This window comes from Mastomys coucha, unplaced genomic scaffold (assembly GCF_008632895.1).
Source record: "Mastomys coucha isolate ucsf_1 unplaced genomic scaffold, UCSF_Mcou_1 pScaffold18, whole genome shotgun sequence".
NCBI classification, from domain to species: domain Eukaryota; kingdom Metazoa; phylum Chordata; class Mammalia; order Rodentia; family Muridae; genus Mastomys; species Mastomys coucha.
This window is the reverse complement of record NW_022196900.1, coordinates 59,254,068-59,271,170: the sequence shown is the minus strand read 5'-3', so window position 1 is coordinate 59,271,170 and position 17,103 is coordinate 59,254,068. Positions and strand designations below refer to the sequence as shown.

The window sequence follows — 17,103 nt, the reverse complement described above, 5'->3', positions numbered from 1 at the left end:
TTTTTTTTATTTTTTTAGTGCTCTGATGAATAGTAATGGTCCCCAGTGAAAGAAAGGTGTGGTGCCTATGCAGCTAACCTGTTGTCATAGCTGTGGTTCCATAGAAAGAGACAGAAAATCTCAACTTTGAGTTGCTGCTCCTAGGAGCCATCTGGGTCTAAACAGGTTGCTTCACCTTGGTCATTTACAAAACTGGAGGGAAGCCTGCCCTCTCACATAGCTATGAGACACCCAGTGGAGACGTACAAACTGTTGCATATTTTATAATACAAATCCAAGATGCTATTAGAAATAAGGAGAAAAACAAAATCTTTAGGGAAAGCAATGTTTTCTTTCCACCATATTAAGCTTTCAAAACATAATGTCCTTTCATTATACACACTGGAAGAAAATGGATAAATAAAAGCCAGGACACGTTCTCCTGTAGAAGAAGAAGCACCCCTTACTCCTCTGCATTTTTTTAAGGTGCAAGAAGCCAAGCTCACTTAAATGTAAGTCAGAGAGGCCACTGTCACCCAGGCCGGCAGAAGGGTAGTGCTGGGTTTTGCTCTGAGCATCTGCAATCTTGTTCCGGTGCAGGGCCTGACTGAGCCCCTGGGAATTCTGCCCTTTCAGCATCTTGCAACACCTGTCACTGTGCTCCAGCTTAATCAGCACCTCGTGGTAAGGACAAACTGGGCTCTGTCAGGACATGCTCTGGGTCATAGGCAAGAAAAATGTCAACCCCAGCTGAGGGAGCCAAAAATTAACCGTTTAGGGATTCGGTTACATTTACTAGCATGGGTATCTCAAGAGCTAGGCTGGCATCTGCCTCTGCCAGATGACAGCCTGAGACAGGGGTGGGACAGCTGGAAAACAGCACCATGGACTTCTCTGAAAGTATCAGTGTCTTGTCTGTCTGCCTGCCTCCCTCCCTCCCTCTCCCCTTCCCTCCCTGAACACGCAACTCTGTCTGGAAATTTCCATGCATCCATCCCTAGTAGCACGGCTAAAATCACCTCTCTCTCACTGAGGATGGCACCCTTGACCCCTCTGTTCTATGGCTACCATCGCCCATGATCATACTCTATTCCTGATTATGTGATGTGCCCACTGTTGGCTCAGGACAGCTCTCAAGAAGGGCTTGCCCTAGAAGGGCCAGTTCCTAGCTGCCAGGATATAGTCCCATCCTGTTTCCCTCTCTATGGTCAACTAGTGTCAGCTGGAAAGGACTGACTCCACAAAAAGTCTTCCCCAGCCTACTCCAACCCTCAAGGGGTTGTCTCCCCCGACACCCCCAGAAGCTCCCAGCTCTCTGCTTAGCATTTCTTCTGCACAGCCTCATGACTGCCCTGGAACTGGGTTTGCTTCTCACAGAGTGCCTTTGGTGGGAGATAGTGAGTGCCAGGACAACAGGAACTGTCTTAAGATGAACAAAAAGAATGAATTCCAGTGTACGAAGGTAGGTCTCCCATCCCTGCAGATGAGCACCAAGACACAGGTGAGGAGGTAGACATGCAGTAAGGGTATACCTGAGTTAAAGATAACTGGGGTCCAAGCCTAGCCCCATTTGGGATAGTTTGCCTGTAACATCTCCAGACATAGAATGCCGCCATTGTCCCTGGAAGCTCTGTGCATATCAGGAAATATACTCAAAGCTATGCAAGTAGAATGGGAAGACAAATTATTGGACCTTCTACAGCAGGCACTCTGAGTAGAAAGCTCTGAGCACCTAGTCCAACATCTCCTATCATTTTTACACCTATAACTACATAGCTGAGGGCTGGCTTCTCTGAAAGGCAGAAACTCATAGAACCCTCCAAGAGGACAACTTGCTTACCAAATGCCTACAGCCTAACCTATCATCAAGACATAGTCAAGTCCAATGAGCAGTTAAGGAATGATTTGGTACAAAGAAATATAAACATGTAAGGTTTTTATATAAGAAAATGAAATAGATCCCACGATATATTAATTCGATATCCCACCTGTGTGATATGGCACCATTTTTTAGATGGGTTAAGGAAAACAAAACAAAACCAAAACACATGGTGAGTCTCCAGTTATAGAAAAATCCTAATTGACTGAAAATCTCCAAGAGATACCCAGTTCATCACCAACATTTCCTCTCTGTGTTTCCAAAACCTTCTGTTTTCCTGACATACTTCAAAAATAGTGATACTCTGAACTATTCAACTTTGAATTTCCTAACTTGACCAAAGTGGATTGGAACTGCCACTGTCACTGCATGTCATCACTACTTGTAGTTATGAGAATAACCAGTTTGGCACCATGAGATCAACTGAAAACAGCAGGCCCACTATCCTGCCTAGCTCTGCCTCCACATTCTGAGTCCTAACAAAACCTACATTTATCTCTGGCACATACAATGCTGATGCCTAGGGTGTGGCTAGATCTGCACTTATGGTACTTCTGTGAGAAAGTTGCTGTCTCTGTGGGAAAAACAGTAAGTGTGTCCTTGGAAACACTGCATTCACAGTAGGCCTGTTCTTTAAAAGCCTAGGGTCTGTCTCGCATTATGAGCCACTACTTCTGAAGTCTTGCTTGTTTGCACAACTTCTCTTTTGTAAATGCTTACTTCTAACAGAAATGGCAGAAGTCCTGTGCTCTGGAGTGGGGGTGCAGCTGAGTCCTCCTAAGAGTCCCATTGCATTAGAAGAAGTAACGTAAGGATTCTCCATTATGTTGAAGAAAAATACTGACTGGCTCCTATGGTTCCAGAATCAAACTGGGCATCACATCCGATGATTTACAAAGGTTTTCCTTCCTGTGGGGGTCCACCTGTCTAATGGAGCGTGCCAAGGAAGGAGTGTTCTTGCTTTTTCATTCAGCAGCATCTGCTCAACACCTCTTCTACTCTGGGCCCCGCAGGAGGCTGTCTGAATGGAATGGAAACTGGAAGAGGTAAAGCCCTGTTCTCATGGAACTTATAGGCTGGTGCAGCCAACATGAATAGCAGTAAATAAAATCATTATGGTGAGTACACAGTAAGTATGTGGGGCCTCAGAAGACTCATCCTAGAAGACCATAGAGGCTTTCCTGAGAAACTGCCTGCCATCTTTTGGAGAGTGTAGAAACAGAGAACCTTCCAACTGGCAAAATCAGAGGACCGAAACATTCTGTAGGCTCATTCCCATCCACCCTGAAAGGAGCTGGGGAGGAACTGTCGGGGACATTTACCAGGAATGGACATGGTGGTGGACAAGACACCTCTGCAACTGAGGAACCCGGGATTCAGACGAGTGAGCCAGTTCCACTTGAGCGGATCACCAGAGACACAAATGTGCAGCCTAGTTTTCACCACACTTAGCAATTCAATAATTTGCCTCTCTCTTACAAACTGTTTAACAATTTCCCTTTTTCTCAAAGACGAGAAGTGCTGTAGGGTTGTCTCAGGAGATTTTATCTTTCTGAATATAAAAGGTATCAGGGAAGAGAAAACCATGGCTGGCATCAGGTTTGGCTGAATGGGTTAATAAGAACCAACTTGATCAACCCAAAGTCTGAAGTCTGACACTCTCATTCAAAGCCATCAGCCCCACAAATATAACAAGGACAGTTTTCCTTGACAGACAAACGGGTACATTCCACACCAACTGATGTAAGCTCAACAGTATTACAGGGCATCCTAAAAGCTAACATTAGTGAGCTGCACCAAAAAAAAGAAGAGTGCCAGCTCACTAGACACCATCACCCCCCACACACACACACACTCTCTTCAGTTGGCAGGTCCTGAAGATTTGGGATCAGTTTGGGGCATGACGTATGTCCATGAGAGGCACTGATGGAACTCAGAAGCATTGAAAAGCTGGTGATGGAGAATCCACCAACCATATGAAGTGAAGAAGCTGGAGGAAGGAGCAATGAGTAGCCTGGGGACACAGGATCTGAGTACTGCTGCAGGTGCCTGAAGATCTGCCGCCTACATCAACAGTTGTGATATCTAGCCTTCAGGCTTCTTCTCAGTTAGTCAATGCCACACGCTCCTGCTTGGCTCTGACCCATCCTGCACAATGAACGCTTCCTGAATGAGCCCATGGGAGAAAATGTTAGTGCATGTAAGTGTGTGTGCACGCGCGCCCACGTGCGTATATGTATGTGTTTGTATATATGTGTATATTTCTGTGTGTCTGTGTGTATCTATGTATGTGTATGTGTGCATATGTGTGTATATCTGTGTGTGTCTATGTCTGTGTGTATATACGTGTGTGCCTGTGTGTGTGTGTGTGTGTGTGTGTGTGTATGTGTGTGTGTAGAAGAATGAGTAAAACTGTATTAACAGGGTTCTTATAATAAAATATTCTGGAACTTTCTAGGGCTAATACCAGTATAACTATTCAAATTTCCCAAACTAGTTTTCAGGAAACTAGCATTCTTCCACAAGTCTACCATCTAGGAAATCTGACTCTAGATCCTTCCCTGTTCTCCAGGCTCAGTGCTGATGCAGCCCATTAGGGATACAGACCCAGCTCAGCGCTGTTGCAGCCCACAGGGATGCAGACCCAAAAGCTTGGACATTGTGTCTGCGGCTGAAAAGCTCCTCTTCCGTGAAGAAGAGTGACCGAGATGGATACCGCTTTGCTGCAGTGTTTGCCTAGCATGCTCAAGACTCAGCTCCTAGCACAGAAAATGAAAGAGGGGGGACCAGAAGACTGGCCTGGGCTGCACCTTGTACCAACTAGAGACCACTGGAAACTCCAAGGGGAAAGACCATCTCACAGGGAGCAGTCAAATTCACGGAGCTAAGTGGCACCACCCTCATTAGGTGACGAGGGAAAGGACTAAGCAGTTGTCTTATATTCTGTTATTAAAGATCCAGAATTCTGGGAAAGCTGGTGTCCTCTGTGAATATTGTTCAAGCCCAAATTCACCATTCTCATAGCCGCCCCTCCACCCTTGTATTTCCAAGACAGGGTTTCTCTGCATAAACCTGGCTGTTCTAGAACCAAAACTCAGCTATCTTCCTGCCTCTGCCTCCCAAGTGCTAGGATCAAAGGCATGTGCCACCACTGTCTGACTTCACCAATCTTTCTTAGCCCCAAATTCTATCAGATCAATTTGTTATCAAGAAGTGCTGCCATTCTCCCAAGAACAGTGAACTGCTTGGAACTTCATAAAAACCTGCGGGGCATCTATCAGCTCAGACTTCCCCGCACAGACTCGTCTGCGGTCCGAGGAAAGATCTGTACGTGGTTCTGACTGACACGCACGATTGCCCTCAATCGCAAGGCGTAGCGAATGCTTGCTCTGGATCTTTTCCTTACTAAATGGTGACCACAGAGATGAGCCCCTGTACTTTAAAATGTTGGGTGGAGAGAACATAAGGAGTAGGACTACTACAGAGCCTTGTGGCCTGGCTACACATAAGCACGCGCTATGCAGCACCATTATAGACCCGATGAGACAGAAGGGTAGGAAGAGTGAGAATCCGAGGGAGGCCAGAGCTCAGGTCAGTATTTCGACTGGCAGGCATAAGTGTGGTAAGCGCAGAAATGGGGCTCGGAGATCACCAGACTCTACTCCATGCCACCATTCCTTCAATTCAGTCCACACAGAGACCCTCATGCCAAGGCTGTATTTTTACATTATTTTCACCCATCTACTTAGTTTTATACTCAAGGTCTCCTTTAGTTAACTCTGATAAATCATAACTTGTTGCTACAGAAAACTTGGATCCATGAAAGGGAAAGATTTAATGCTATGCCTAACCCTTTTCTTACATAAAAACAAAACAAAACCAAAAAAAAAAAAAAAAAGTGACTTGTTCTGCCATATTTCTTCTTGGAAATGAAAACATTTGTTAAGGTTTCCTTGGCCACGAAGGGAAGAAAACTGTGTTTATCCTGTGTTTAATCCCTAGAGACTCAATGTCCAATGCTGCCAAGAAGGCCCCCAAACTTCCTGTCTCAGCAGTTGTAATCCTATGAAAGTAAAGCCAGTCCTCCTGTCCAAATGCGCCCACTGCTTTTTAAATGTGTATGCTTTACCAGGTTGTCATAAATAAACCGTGTCTTGATTTAGGGCTCCTCAGCTATTCCAGGATCTAGGCGATCTTATCGTTCCCCTGAGGCAGCAGTTGTGGGAGAAAAAAAAAATGTTAACATGAGTGCCACTTACCAGTCCCAAAGCTCTCCTCTCCACAGAGGGACAGCTTGCTTGCATCCATCAAATTCCCAAAAAACTTCCAGCCAGTTGGGGTCTCATACAAAGCGATCTTTGTGGCGTTTGCTACCCTTCAAAGGCATGAAATCAAAGTTACATCACAGCAGGACTGCGACCGGGGCCATGTGAGGATGGAAAAGATCAACCATCATTGTAAGCAAGGGTCCCATTTAACATTGCTTAGAGGTCAACACAATTCTATAACTGGAGGAAAATTAGAAAAGGAAACTTGGGCACAGGGGCTCTTCTGTATGGATCCAGAAGAACATGGAGCAAAGAAGAGAAGAAAGAGCTAATTCAGATCAGTTTAACACTTGAAGTTTAACTGTAGTAAAACATCAGGGTTGGGGTATTGAAACCCATAGGTCTGGATACAGAACACATCTACAAGCATTCTATAAAGAGCCACAGAATGGTGTTTTGGTGTGCTCATTAATAATCACAGAGGTCAGCATTTCTCAGGGCAAGTGCAGGTCAGAGCAGGTCACATGACCCACAGCATGGTACTCAATGTCCAGCCAGTGTTTCTTTCTTGTCACTAGATGTCCCGCTGTGGAGTCTCCCATCCCAAACAGCCTCACCCAATCTCATGAGCAGTCTCTTTCTCCTCCTACAAATCTTTTATTCCTTCCTATACGGATTCAGACTAATGAAGACCTCTCTGAAGGGCTGGACCTGTAGCTCAGCAGTGGGTCTTAGCATGCTCAGCCCTGCAGGAGATTCCCAGCACTGATAAATAAATGAATAAGGAAAGAACTTTTCAGTGACTTTAAAAAAAAGAAACACTTCCCAAGCCCCCTTCTGTTTGAGTAGTGGAAGTTGCTTGGTCGTTTTAATGTAGTCTCTGTGAGGGGTGCATTCCAGGTTCCTGCCCCTTTCTTTCAAGCAAAGTTAGGTGGCTTGTCTGGGTTCTAACAGGAAGGAAAATCACATCTACCATTCTGAGAACCATAAGAGCACTTTTGTTTGAAATAAGGTTTTTCAGTTTTGAGTCTATACAGGTTATCAATAATTCCAAAAATTCTAATTAAAGTATTCCTGAAAAGCATAGAAAGTACTTTACGGCCAGCATAGTGTGGTCACCAACCAGCTCTGAGTTCCAAATGTCGGCTCTGGAGGCAGAAGCACTGGCTTCTGGGTGCTGCTCTTGGTCAGCTGTGGTATCTTAGCCAAGGCTAACAACTCCTGATTCCCAGCTCCTCTCGCTTGAAGTCAGAGTTCGGGGAGGATCAAGAGATGGAGCACATGAAGAACTCCACTCACTGTCCCAGCACCAACTCTTTTTCCTTATTAACGTAAGTGGAGCCAGTGGTACTTCTGCAACCACCTCCCCTTCAAAGGAGGACACTGTGTGGCCTAGTGGTTGGGGGCTGGGGCTCCACATTCAATGTTCCTAAATTTTGATGTCAGGAAGATTAACTTTCAGGAAGCAATTGCTTTTAGCTGGTAAAGCAACAAAAATAAAAATTCATCATAATAAGCAGAGCATTTACTGTCCGTGACACACGGGGCTACACACCTTACACAATCTCCTTTGTTTTCACACGGTTACCAATGTAAGGAGAAATTTATATACACAATGTCCATCTTCTTAACATAATCATTATATTGGCTGTAAATTGTTTCATTATCCAGCTAGCCTGACATAGCCACTTACTAGCTGGCTGAGTTTAAGCAGCCTCCTTGACCATTGATATCCAGCAATAAAGTGGGGTTATTAACAGCACTTACTAAGAACTGAGTGACTTAATCAAACATGTAAAATATCTACTGTCCTGGCCAGGGGATCATTCGTAAGCCTGGCCACTGCTGTGCCTGGACCAACACACTCTTCCTTTCTCACTCCCAGGGCCTTTTCCTCATCCACTCTTTGCCATTAATTCAGTGGAAGATTCCTGAGGTCCTGATGTTCTAAAGCATCCCATTTGTTATTTATTACCTTTCGTTTTTAATCATTTTCCATGGATCTCATAAGCCACCTTTTATAAATGAAAAATGCCCAAGTGAACAGACATGTAAGAAAATCTGAGACTCTGTTTACTGCCACTGATCTTCGTCTGTTTGCAAAACATGTATTTTCCCCTATTTTACTTATTTGAGCTTTCTGCTTTAGCATTTGGACAAATGAGGCATCACTGCATTTAACCCTGCAAGGGTAATCAGTTCTGATTAAAGCCTGAAGTTACTTTAAATGACTCTTTAAAAACGTATTTTATGTATATGGCTGTTTTGACCACATGTATATATATGCTACATGTGTGCAGTACCCTCAGAGGTCAGAAGAGAACATTGGACCCTCCTGGAACTGAAATTATATATGATTATGAGACACCATGTAGATGCTAGGGATCGAACCCTGGTCCTTTGGAAGAGCAGTGCTCTTAACTACTGAGCCCTTTCTCCAGCCCTTTCATTCTTGAAAGACTGCAGCCACTGGCTGTCCTGGAAGCGGAGGATGCAGGCTCCAGGCACAGTGCTGGGCATAATGAAGAACGGTGTGATTGGAGACAGGTGGGCCCAAGAATGGAGACCTACCGGTCCAGAGCACCGCTTGTGGGCATGCTGCGTGCAAAGCCACGGACCCCGGTCTGCTGGAAATACGGAATGCTGAAGATGTTGGCAGCGATGACGGCCACAGAGTCAGATGGGTTCACAAAGAACCCGTGCTTGCCCAGAATCATGTTCCGATCCTGAGGAAGAAAGCAGATTCGATGCAAGACCCTTTAATCAGACAGTAAACCAGTAAACAAAAGAAACAACAATCTGTGGAGTTTTCCAAAATTCAACATGGATCCTATACTCACACCGTGTTTTAAACACTGGACTTTTTAGTGGATCTGTACAACACTGTGGGACCAAAGGCACCTCCGTGCCCAAGAGTTAAAACTGGTTTCAATTAAAATGCAAGCACAAACCCCCTTTGAGCTAGGCCCTCTGTTCTCCCTCTTGGGGCCACTAACTTTAACCTCCTCGACCTTTCCAAACTCTGGAACCAATCATGTCTCTCCCAGAGGAGGAGAGAGGATGTACAAGAGAGGAAATGTTGGCTGTTTATGCAGTTTGACAGGTCTACTGGGCATCCTTTGAGGAACAAAGGCAGACTTCTTTAAGGAAGAATTTCTAAATCATGGTTTCTTTCATTTGCTACTCGATCCAACAAAAAAGGCTGCCACCCTCACCGCTGCCAAGGTGCCTCCTCTGCTGCTCAAGCACCTGAGAACTTGAGGGGAAACGGCAGGACATCCCGCCCTGCACCGGAAGACACCTGGTGATTCAGTATCTGTTCTGAGCCCCTTCAATTTTCCTAAATTTTGATGTCAGGAAAATTAACTTTCAGGAAGCAATTGCTTTTAGCTGGTAAAGCAACAAAAATAAATAAATAAATAAATAAATAAATAAATAAATAAATAAAAATTCATCATAATAAGCAGAGTATTTACTGTCTGTGACACACAGGAATACACACCTTACACAATCTCCTTCATTTTTACACGGTTACCAATGTAAGGAGAAACTTATATACACAATTTTTATTTTAGGGAAAGAATAAAACCTACTCACTATATTACTCATTATATTGGCTATAAACAGTTTCATTATCCAGCTAGTATTAGCGAATGCGTGGGTATGTTATAAGATGAAGCCCTCTGTAAAGATTAAATGACGAATCAGGGCCTGGCTGAGACCTAGCTCAGGACCAGTATCTAGACTTCCTGCAGCTTCTGGCGCAGAGCCATTCAATCCTACCTGGGACCTAAACCCCCGCACAGCAACTACGAGTGCTTGAAATTAATTGCACTGGTTACATTTCAGACTTTGGTTTCTGCTCAAAAAGGTCTTTTAATCATTTGGCCCTGGCCTCCGGTGTAACACGGGCCTCTTGCGAGCTACTCAGCAGGCTCCAGTGGCCTAGTAGAAACTGTCCATTTTAGCAGGGCAGTGGTGGCATATGCCTTTAATCCCAGCACTTCAGAGGCAGAGACAGGTGGATTTCTGAGTTCAAGGCCAGCCTGGTCTACAGAGTGAGTTCCAAAGAAACCCTATCTCGAAAAAACAAAAACAAAACAAAACAAAAAACAAAAACAAAAAAAAAACAAAAAAAAAAACAAAAACCAACCAAACAAACAAAAAACAAAAAACTGTCCCATTTTCCCTGAATCTGCAAGGCCCAGCTTGCATGAAAAATCATTTAAATGTACTTATACGGGCTGGAGAGATGGCTCAGCCATTAAAGGCTAGACTTACAACCAAAAATATAAGAGTTTGGTTCCCAGCACCCACGGCTGTCTCTCCAGCCATGAAAAAAAAAAAAATGTAGTTATACATACCCCATCACCATCAAAGGCAGCCCCGAAATCATGTTCTCCTGACTTCATGGTCTCCACCAGGTCAGCAGCATAGGTGAGGTTGGGGTCAGGGTGGTGGCCTCCAAAGTCCTCCAGGGGAACACAGTTCACAGCTGAGTTTGCAGGGGCGCCAAGTTCTTCACAGAGGATCTTCTTTACATACGGTCCCACAACTGTAACAAATTAAAGGATGAATAGCCAAACCTTAAAACTTATTAAAACATGGAATGGCTGCCGGGTGAGATGCACACTGTGGGAATAAGAATGGCGTGGGCAACTTCCTATCCCCAGACGCCATAGTCTTTGAAAGGAGTCATCTGCTGAGTCTCTCCCCATTCCCCAAATATGCGCAGTGGAGGCCCTCAGCTCTGCTGACTAGCTGAGGAGGGCGCAAACCTTTCATATGAAGGAGGAAGGAGACTCGCGTTCTATCAAAAGCAGAGGGCCAGCAAGGAGCCACTAGAAGGCTGCAGCCCAACAGCAGATTTTCTCAGGGTGGTTTGCAGTGTATCAGGAAGCTCTGCTCAGACCCATGGAAGGGCTCAGGCAATGCATCCTTCCCCAATCACACAGACAAGTGTGTGGGTTCTACACCCCTACCACTCAAATACTCTCCAGTCCTGGGTTGCTGCAGAATAAGCAGAAAGTCTAAATAGTCATAAATTTTCATAGTCTATATATGGGAAAGTCTCATGGCTTCAGTTCATAGTCATGGCTATCCCTACTGGCCTGGTCAAACAGCCCACAGAGGAAGAAGGGTGGGAGAGACACATCCTGTTGCTGCTGAGTTTAATCCTCAGCTTGCCCTGGCTCTCAGCTAAGAAGTGTGTGGAAGCAGTGGGGGTGGGGCTCGAGAGCATGGCCCCCACAGCTAGCTAGTCAGCAGGCCAATGTCACCCTTCAGTATATGCGGGTGCATAAGCAGAATGTGGGTGACCTGCTGAGGGACAGGAGAGTAACCACAACAGCTGCAAGGGACTCAAAGCTCAGGGCTTGATGTAAAAACAGTGACCTTCACACCAGCTTACCGCGAGGGATATCTCTACCGCTCTGCTTGCCTAAGATGAGGTTTGTAAACTGTGCAAACATGAGTCTGAAATGGTTGTGAAAAAAACTCTGTTTAAGCCATCAGAGACTTAAGAAGAGGGCTGTGGAGGCATCATGGCACACACAGCAGAGAGCAGCTCCCCATCTTCGCAGATCCTCCAGCACGTACCTCCGTGCATGGCGTCTATGCGTATCTTCAGTCTGTTTGGACCGGAGAGAAGCTCCTTCAGTGCGTTGAAATCGAAGATGTTTCTCAGCATTGTGGCATAGGCCTCCACTGAGTCCACGATCTCCACTGTGAGAATAAGCAACAGCAGAAGGAAAAACAAAACATGTCAGACTTACTACGCTCCAAGCTAACTGTATTTCTATAAACCTGCAGTAACTATGCAAAAGGGCGACTGTGACGGCTGTTAAAGTCATCTTATACATACTAACAATTCCTTAGGCATAGATGTTACTCATGATTTATATGGTTTTGTAGACAGGAAGCTCAAGTCAGGGACTGAACAGCTAGGGTGGGGATGCGTGAATTCCCAGCGGAGGCTAGATGAGCTCTGCTATGCTGGTGCCCACTGTCCCTACATATCCCCAGATCACTTCTATTTTTGGCATCGTGGATGACAGAAAAGATAATAGCCATTTTTCTTTAATTTTCTAGAGGTCCAGGAAGAAAAAGTTTCCTCAATGAACCACTTTCTATATCTACTGCTAGTGGCTAATGATATCTTTGCTCAGGAGTTCTGGACATTTTCAATGCACAAGGAGTCCTATGGAGTGCTCTAGTGATGGCTTCTAAAAATGTGTGGCACTTGGCGTTTATTGCAGTGCAACTGTCAGCCCTCAATGCACCCCCTAATGTGGTCCAAGCTAGTCCAAATGCAGGTCCCAGAGGAAGCCTTTCGTCCTCCTAATACGAATTTATAAATGTTTATTCCACATATCCTGCAATTCTCTAACGTTCAACACAAAATGTCACCCACTACTGCCTTTTCAGGGAGTTTCAATCCACCCAAACAAAGGGTCTGATGGACTGGACTGCATGTCTGGGGAGGCGGGGAAAACTGAAGAGCCAGGCTTGGGAGCCATTCAGTGAGTCTGAATGCTGGTTTTACCGCTCACTGAGTAGTGCAAGGCTACTTCTTGACCTCTCTCTGGTTTTACTCTTTCCTCTGCTGAAAGCAGTGATAGTGCTGTTCTCACAGGTTGGCTATGAGTATAAAATGGACGGACACACAGACATGATAGAAGCCCAACGAGATTAATCAGACCGGTCTCCTAGACAAGGCTATTGTAGAAACGGAGGCCTGAGAGTTGAAAACTAACCCCCCAAAGCCATATGTCATCACATCATTCACAAGGCCAACGGCCCAGCTCTCTACACTCCCCAAGCACACTCCAGACCTGCTAAGTAAGTAATCCCAGCAATGCTCACAGACCGCCATTTTCCAAAGCTGAAGACCCACTTTAATAAAGCCCCCAAAGAAAAACCACTCAAGTTGGACACGGGGGGTGGGGGGGCAGAGGGGTAGAAGAAGAGTCACGTGCCTGTGAAGGGCTTGAACTTGTTTTCCAAGTCAAACTGCTGCTTTCCCAGAACACTGAGGTCTACCTTCAAGTCAGGGCAAATGGCATATTCTTCGATTGTCTTGCTGATTTGGAAAATTTTATCAGTGATTGCTTCTGGAGCAGGACCTACAAATCCCAAAGCAAGCAAACGTCACCACGTGCAGTTCAAGAGCCCACGACTCGGCCACCATTCGACCCTAGCATCAAATCATAAAGCGCCAGGACTCTTTTTTTCACATGTTTCTGAGTCAGGTTCTCACTATACAATTTAGGTTGGTTTTGAATTCACAATTTTCCTGCGTCTACCTTCAAAGTGCTAGGAGCTAATACCAGTTAGAATTTTCTAAAGCAAAATACCATGTTAGCTACAACTCATTACAAAGAAGGCAGCTGTAGACTAAGAAGTACTTTACCATCTCCAAAGAGAAGCAAAGCCCCTTCTTTTTTTTTTTTTTTTTTTTTTTTTTTTTTTTTTTGGTTTTTCAAGACAGGGTTTCTCTGTATAGCCCTGGCTATCCTGGAACTCACTCTGTAGCCCAGGCTGGCCTCGAACTCAGAAATCCGCCTGCCTCTGCTTCTCAAGTGCTGGGATTAAAGGCGTGCGTCACCACCGCCCGGCACCAAAGCCCCCTTCTTAAGGTGGGAATCAGAGCCCAGGGCTTCAGCTTATCCAGCTGTATCCACCTGTCCGTAAGATGACAGAATACTCACCCCCATTAGAAATATTGAATTTAATTCCAAAATCTCCATTGGGCCCTCCTGGATTGTGGCTGGCTGTCAGAATGATGCCACCAATGGCCTGGATTTTTCGGATGATGCAGGATACAGCAGGGGTGGAGAGGATCCCATTCTGCCCAATGACCAGGCGACCAATCTAGGAGAGGAAATCCAGAACATAGAAATACAAAGCACAAGGAAATGCCAGGGGAGGGAGAAGATAGACAACGGAGACACTGCTGGACCAGCAAACATGATTTCTTAAGGAAACATCAGCATCCTGTAGATCTCTACCACATTACTGAGCTAGAATCAGAGCTGTTGAGCAAAGCTATTGCTTCCTTCCTTTCTTTTATTGCCTATGGAACTTTGTAGCTTTGGAATCATACACTGAGGTGCTGTAAGACAAGAACATAGTGCATGTGTAATAGTCCATCCAGGGCAGGTTCTCAATGTGGACGTACCAAAGGACTGTGAGGAAGCCTGCATTTTTATTCAACTTCAGCCTACTTTTCCCATCCACAGTGGAAGGAAGAACATAGGCCTAACTAGTGAAAGGCATTCTAACCAAAGAACAGGCTTTTGTTATGAAGACCCTTAAAAAGCAAAAGGGCTGCACGTGGTGTCAAGAAAAATACAAAATGCACCTTGCAAATTTCTTTCCAGGCCTGTCTGGCTTTTACGTCTAGTGGGATTCCTTGTGGTTCGTCATGATAGATATAGCTGGGTTACTTCCTGAGCCTAAGACAAGACTGTGAGGAGTAGTTGCTAAGGAAACCGATCTGCCCACCTACAGGAAAGAGACACGGGGACTGAACTGTGTTCCCAACTCACTTTCCTGCCTCTCTAACCGATGGTATCAGCCCAGCTCTTGAAACTTGCCTTCATAAAATGAAACCAGCTTCAACACGACCCAAGTTGGAAAGGCATCCTTGGAGGAGTGGGACTACCATATTAAAAACACTTAGAATGTGGGGAGTTTGTGTTGTCCCCATTCACTATTCTGAAAGAAAGGATCAGTAACGTCTTTTGTCTTTTGCTTTTAATTTTCCATTAGTTTTGTTTGCTTGTTTGTTTTTGTTTTGTAATGGAGATGACTTAGTGGTGGAAGATATATTTCCCTTTTTAAAATTTTATTTTTATTTTTAATTATGTGCATGTGTGTGCACGCCTTGTGTGGGTGTGTACACATGAATGCTGTTGCACATAGAGAACTATGGCCACAGCTGGGCTAATGGCAGAAGCATGTCATACAGCACATTAGTTATATATATGGGAGAAGGGGAGATGGGACCATCTCAGCCCTGCAGGGGTTTCTCTATGTGACTACTTTAAAAATAAAGCCAGGAATCAGGGGATTTTAGATTTCTCTGAGGGGAACTTTAGGAGTTGTGATTTACTAGTTATTATCTGAGTCACCTGAAGATGTCTTTCACACTGAACACAAGCAACATTTCCTTCGATTTTATATGTATTTGGTATGGAAGGAGGGTCTGATGAATAATACGCTTCATCATGCACACTGCCCTTCATTCTTCTGTTCTTTATGGTAAGATCTGTGGTCAGCCATGACTGCAGGCTGCAGGGACTGTGCAAAAGGTTAAAATGGCAGCAGAAACCAAAGCAAGAAAACCCAGGGCTGCTTCTCTCTTGAAGGTTCTAAAGCAGGCTCCCATGGGCTGCCTTGACTAGGGAAGGCAGGGCAGTTACCCTCCTCCTAAAGATGGCTGTACTATTGCAAGCACTTCTCATTCCAACTCCCACCATGAAGTTCGCTCAGCTGACCTTTAAACACAACTCTGTCCTGCTAAAAACCAAGCCCTGTTGCGCATGGTCCCCAAACCCCAGGGGGAAAGAACCCAGACATCTTGCTCCAGAAGAAAGGAAGGATACACAATGCATCACACACACACACACATACACACGCACACGCACACGCACACGCACATGCGCATGCACAAACTGCGGTATTACTCGACCTTGAAATAGAAACCAAACTGGAGGGTGTTGCATAGTGAATAAGTGGGTGGAGTAAAGAAGAGAAGATAAAGCAGACTAAGAAGAAGGAATTCCTGTCTGTCACACATTACACTACGGATGAACCCTGGGGACATCTCAAAGACAGATAAGTGCAGGATTCCACTTACATGAGGTATCTTAAAATCACCAAAACCACAGAAACAAGAAGAATGGTGGCTGCCAGGGGTTGCATGGGGGGAGGGGCAAATGAAGAAATGAGGAGCTGTCTGATGGGTGTGGAATAAAAGATGTGTCATGGCGGTGTGAATTACAGTTAACACCACTGACGCATACAACTGAAATGGCTATGTCGCTGAATAATGTTATGTTTTTTTAATAAAAAAAACTATTAAATTGCTTTTTAAAATTAGTTATTATATCCAGAGATGGCACTGCTCTCTATGCATAGGGAAGTGATTAGAAAGATGTCTATAGGCTCAGCATTGATTGTTTTATTTTCTATTGGTCTTGCTGTATCTCCTAGACTAACCTCGAACTCCACAATCATTCCTTTGGCCTCCCCAGTGCTGGGGTTACAGGATTTGACCACCATGCTTGGCTCAAAAGGTTTTTTAAACTCAAAAGAGAAAGGAATGAAATTCTGATCCATGCTCCAGCACGATATGACATGAAAACATACGCTAACTGAAACTGGCCAGACACAAAAAGACAGGACTGAATGTTACTTATATGAGGGAGCCAGGACAGGCAAGCGTGCAGAGGCAGAGGGTAGAGTTAGACACCAGAGGCTGGAAAAAGCGGGTATGGGGAACGACTGTTTAACGGGTCCAGAGCTTCTGTTTGGGATGATGACTGTACCACATTATAAATGCCACTGGAAACGCTTAACATGACAAAGCTGATGTTCTATGCTACCTTCTAAGAAAGGGAAAATGCAGCTTGGTGGCTCTCATGCTTTAAAAAGAGGTGGAGAAGGAGGAGGAAGATGCCCCGTCATTTTCTTTGCCCTGCTAGCTACAAATATAGTCCTTTTATTTAACCTCTGAACTTTTTCCATGGTCAAAGCTCTGGGGACAAAAGTGCAGTCTGCATGGGCCCACCAAACTCATTTTATGCATTAAGATCTCCATTAAAAGTAGACCACTCCATGCAAATGGGAACAAAGAGGAACTTCAGTTGAAGCCTAATTACACTCCATACTCCACAGATGCATGAGACAGAGAAAAGGAAGATCCGGAGGCACCAGGACACAGAAGGGGAAGATGGCAGGCTTCACCTTTAG

General features: G+C 44.9%; 1 protein-coding gene across 5 annotated transcripts in view; it reads right to left on the bottom strand.

Annotated features, from left to right (window-relative positions):
• The window catches only part of Pgm1 (phosphoglucomutase 1), a 59,338-nt gene that overhangs the window by 12,508 nt on the left and 29,727 nt on the right, over positions 1-17,103 (bottom strand). For all 5 annotated transcript variants that reach the window (XM_031377940.1, XM_031377939.1, XM_031377938.1 and 2 more), the window contains 6 exons: positions 13,836-13,998; positions 13,104-13,250; positions 11,725-11,850; positions 10,491-10,681; positions 8,698-8,852; positions 6,118-6,233 (listed from right to left, as the gene is read on the bottom strand). In XM_031377940.1, coding sequence (XP_031233800.1) covers positions 6,118-6,233; positions 8,698-8,852; positions 10,491-10,681; positions 11,725-11,850; positions 13,104-13,250; positions 13,836-13,998 — 898 coding nt within the window. The remainder of the gene's footprint in view (positions 1-6,117; positions 6,234-8,697; positions 8,853-10,490; positions 10,682-11,724; positions 11,851-13,103; positions 13,251-13,835; positions 13,999-17,103) is intronic.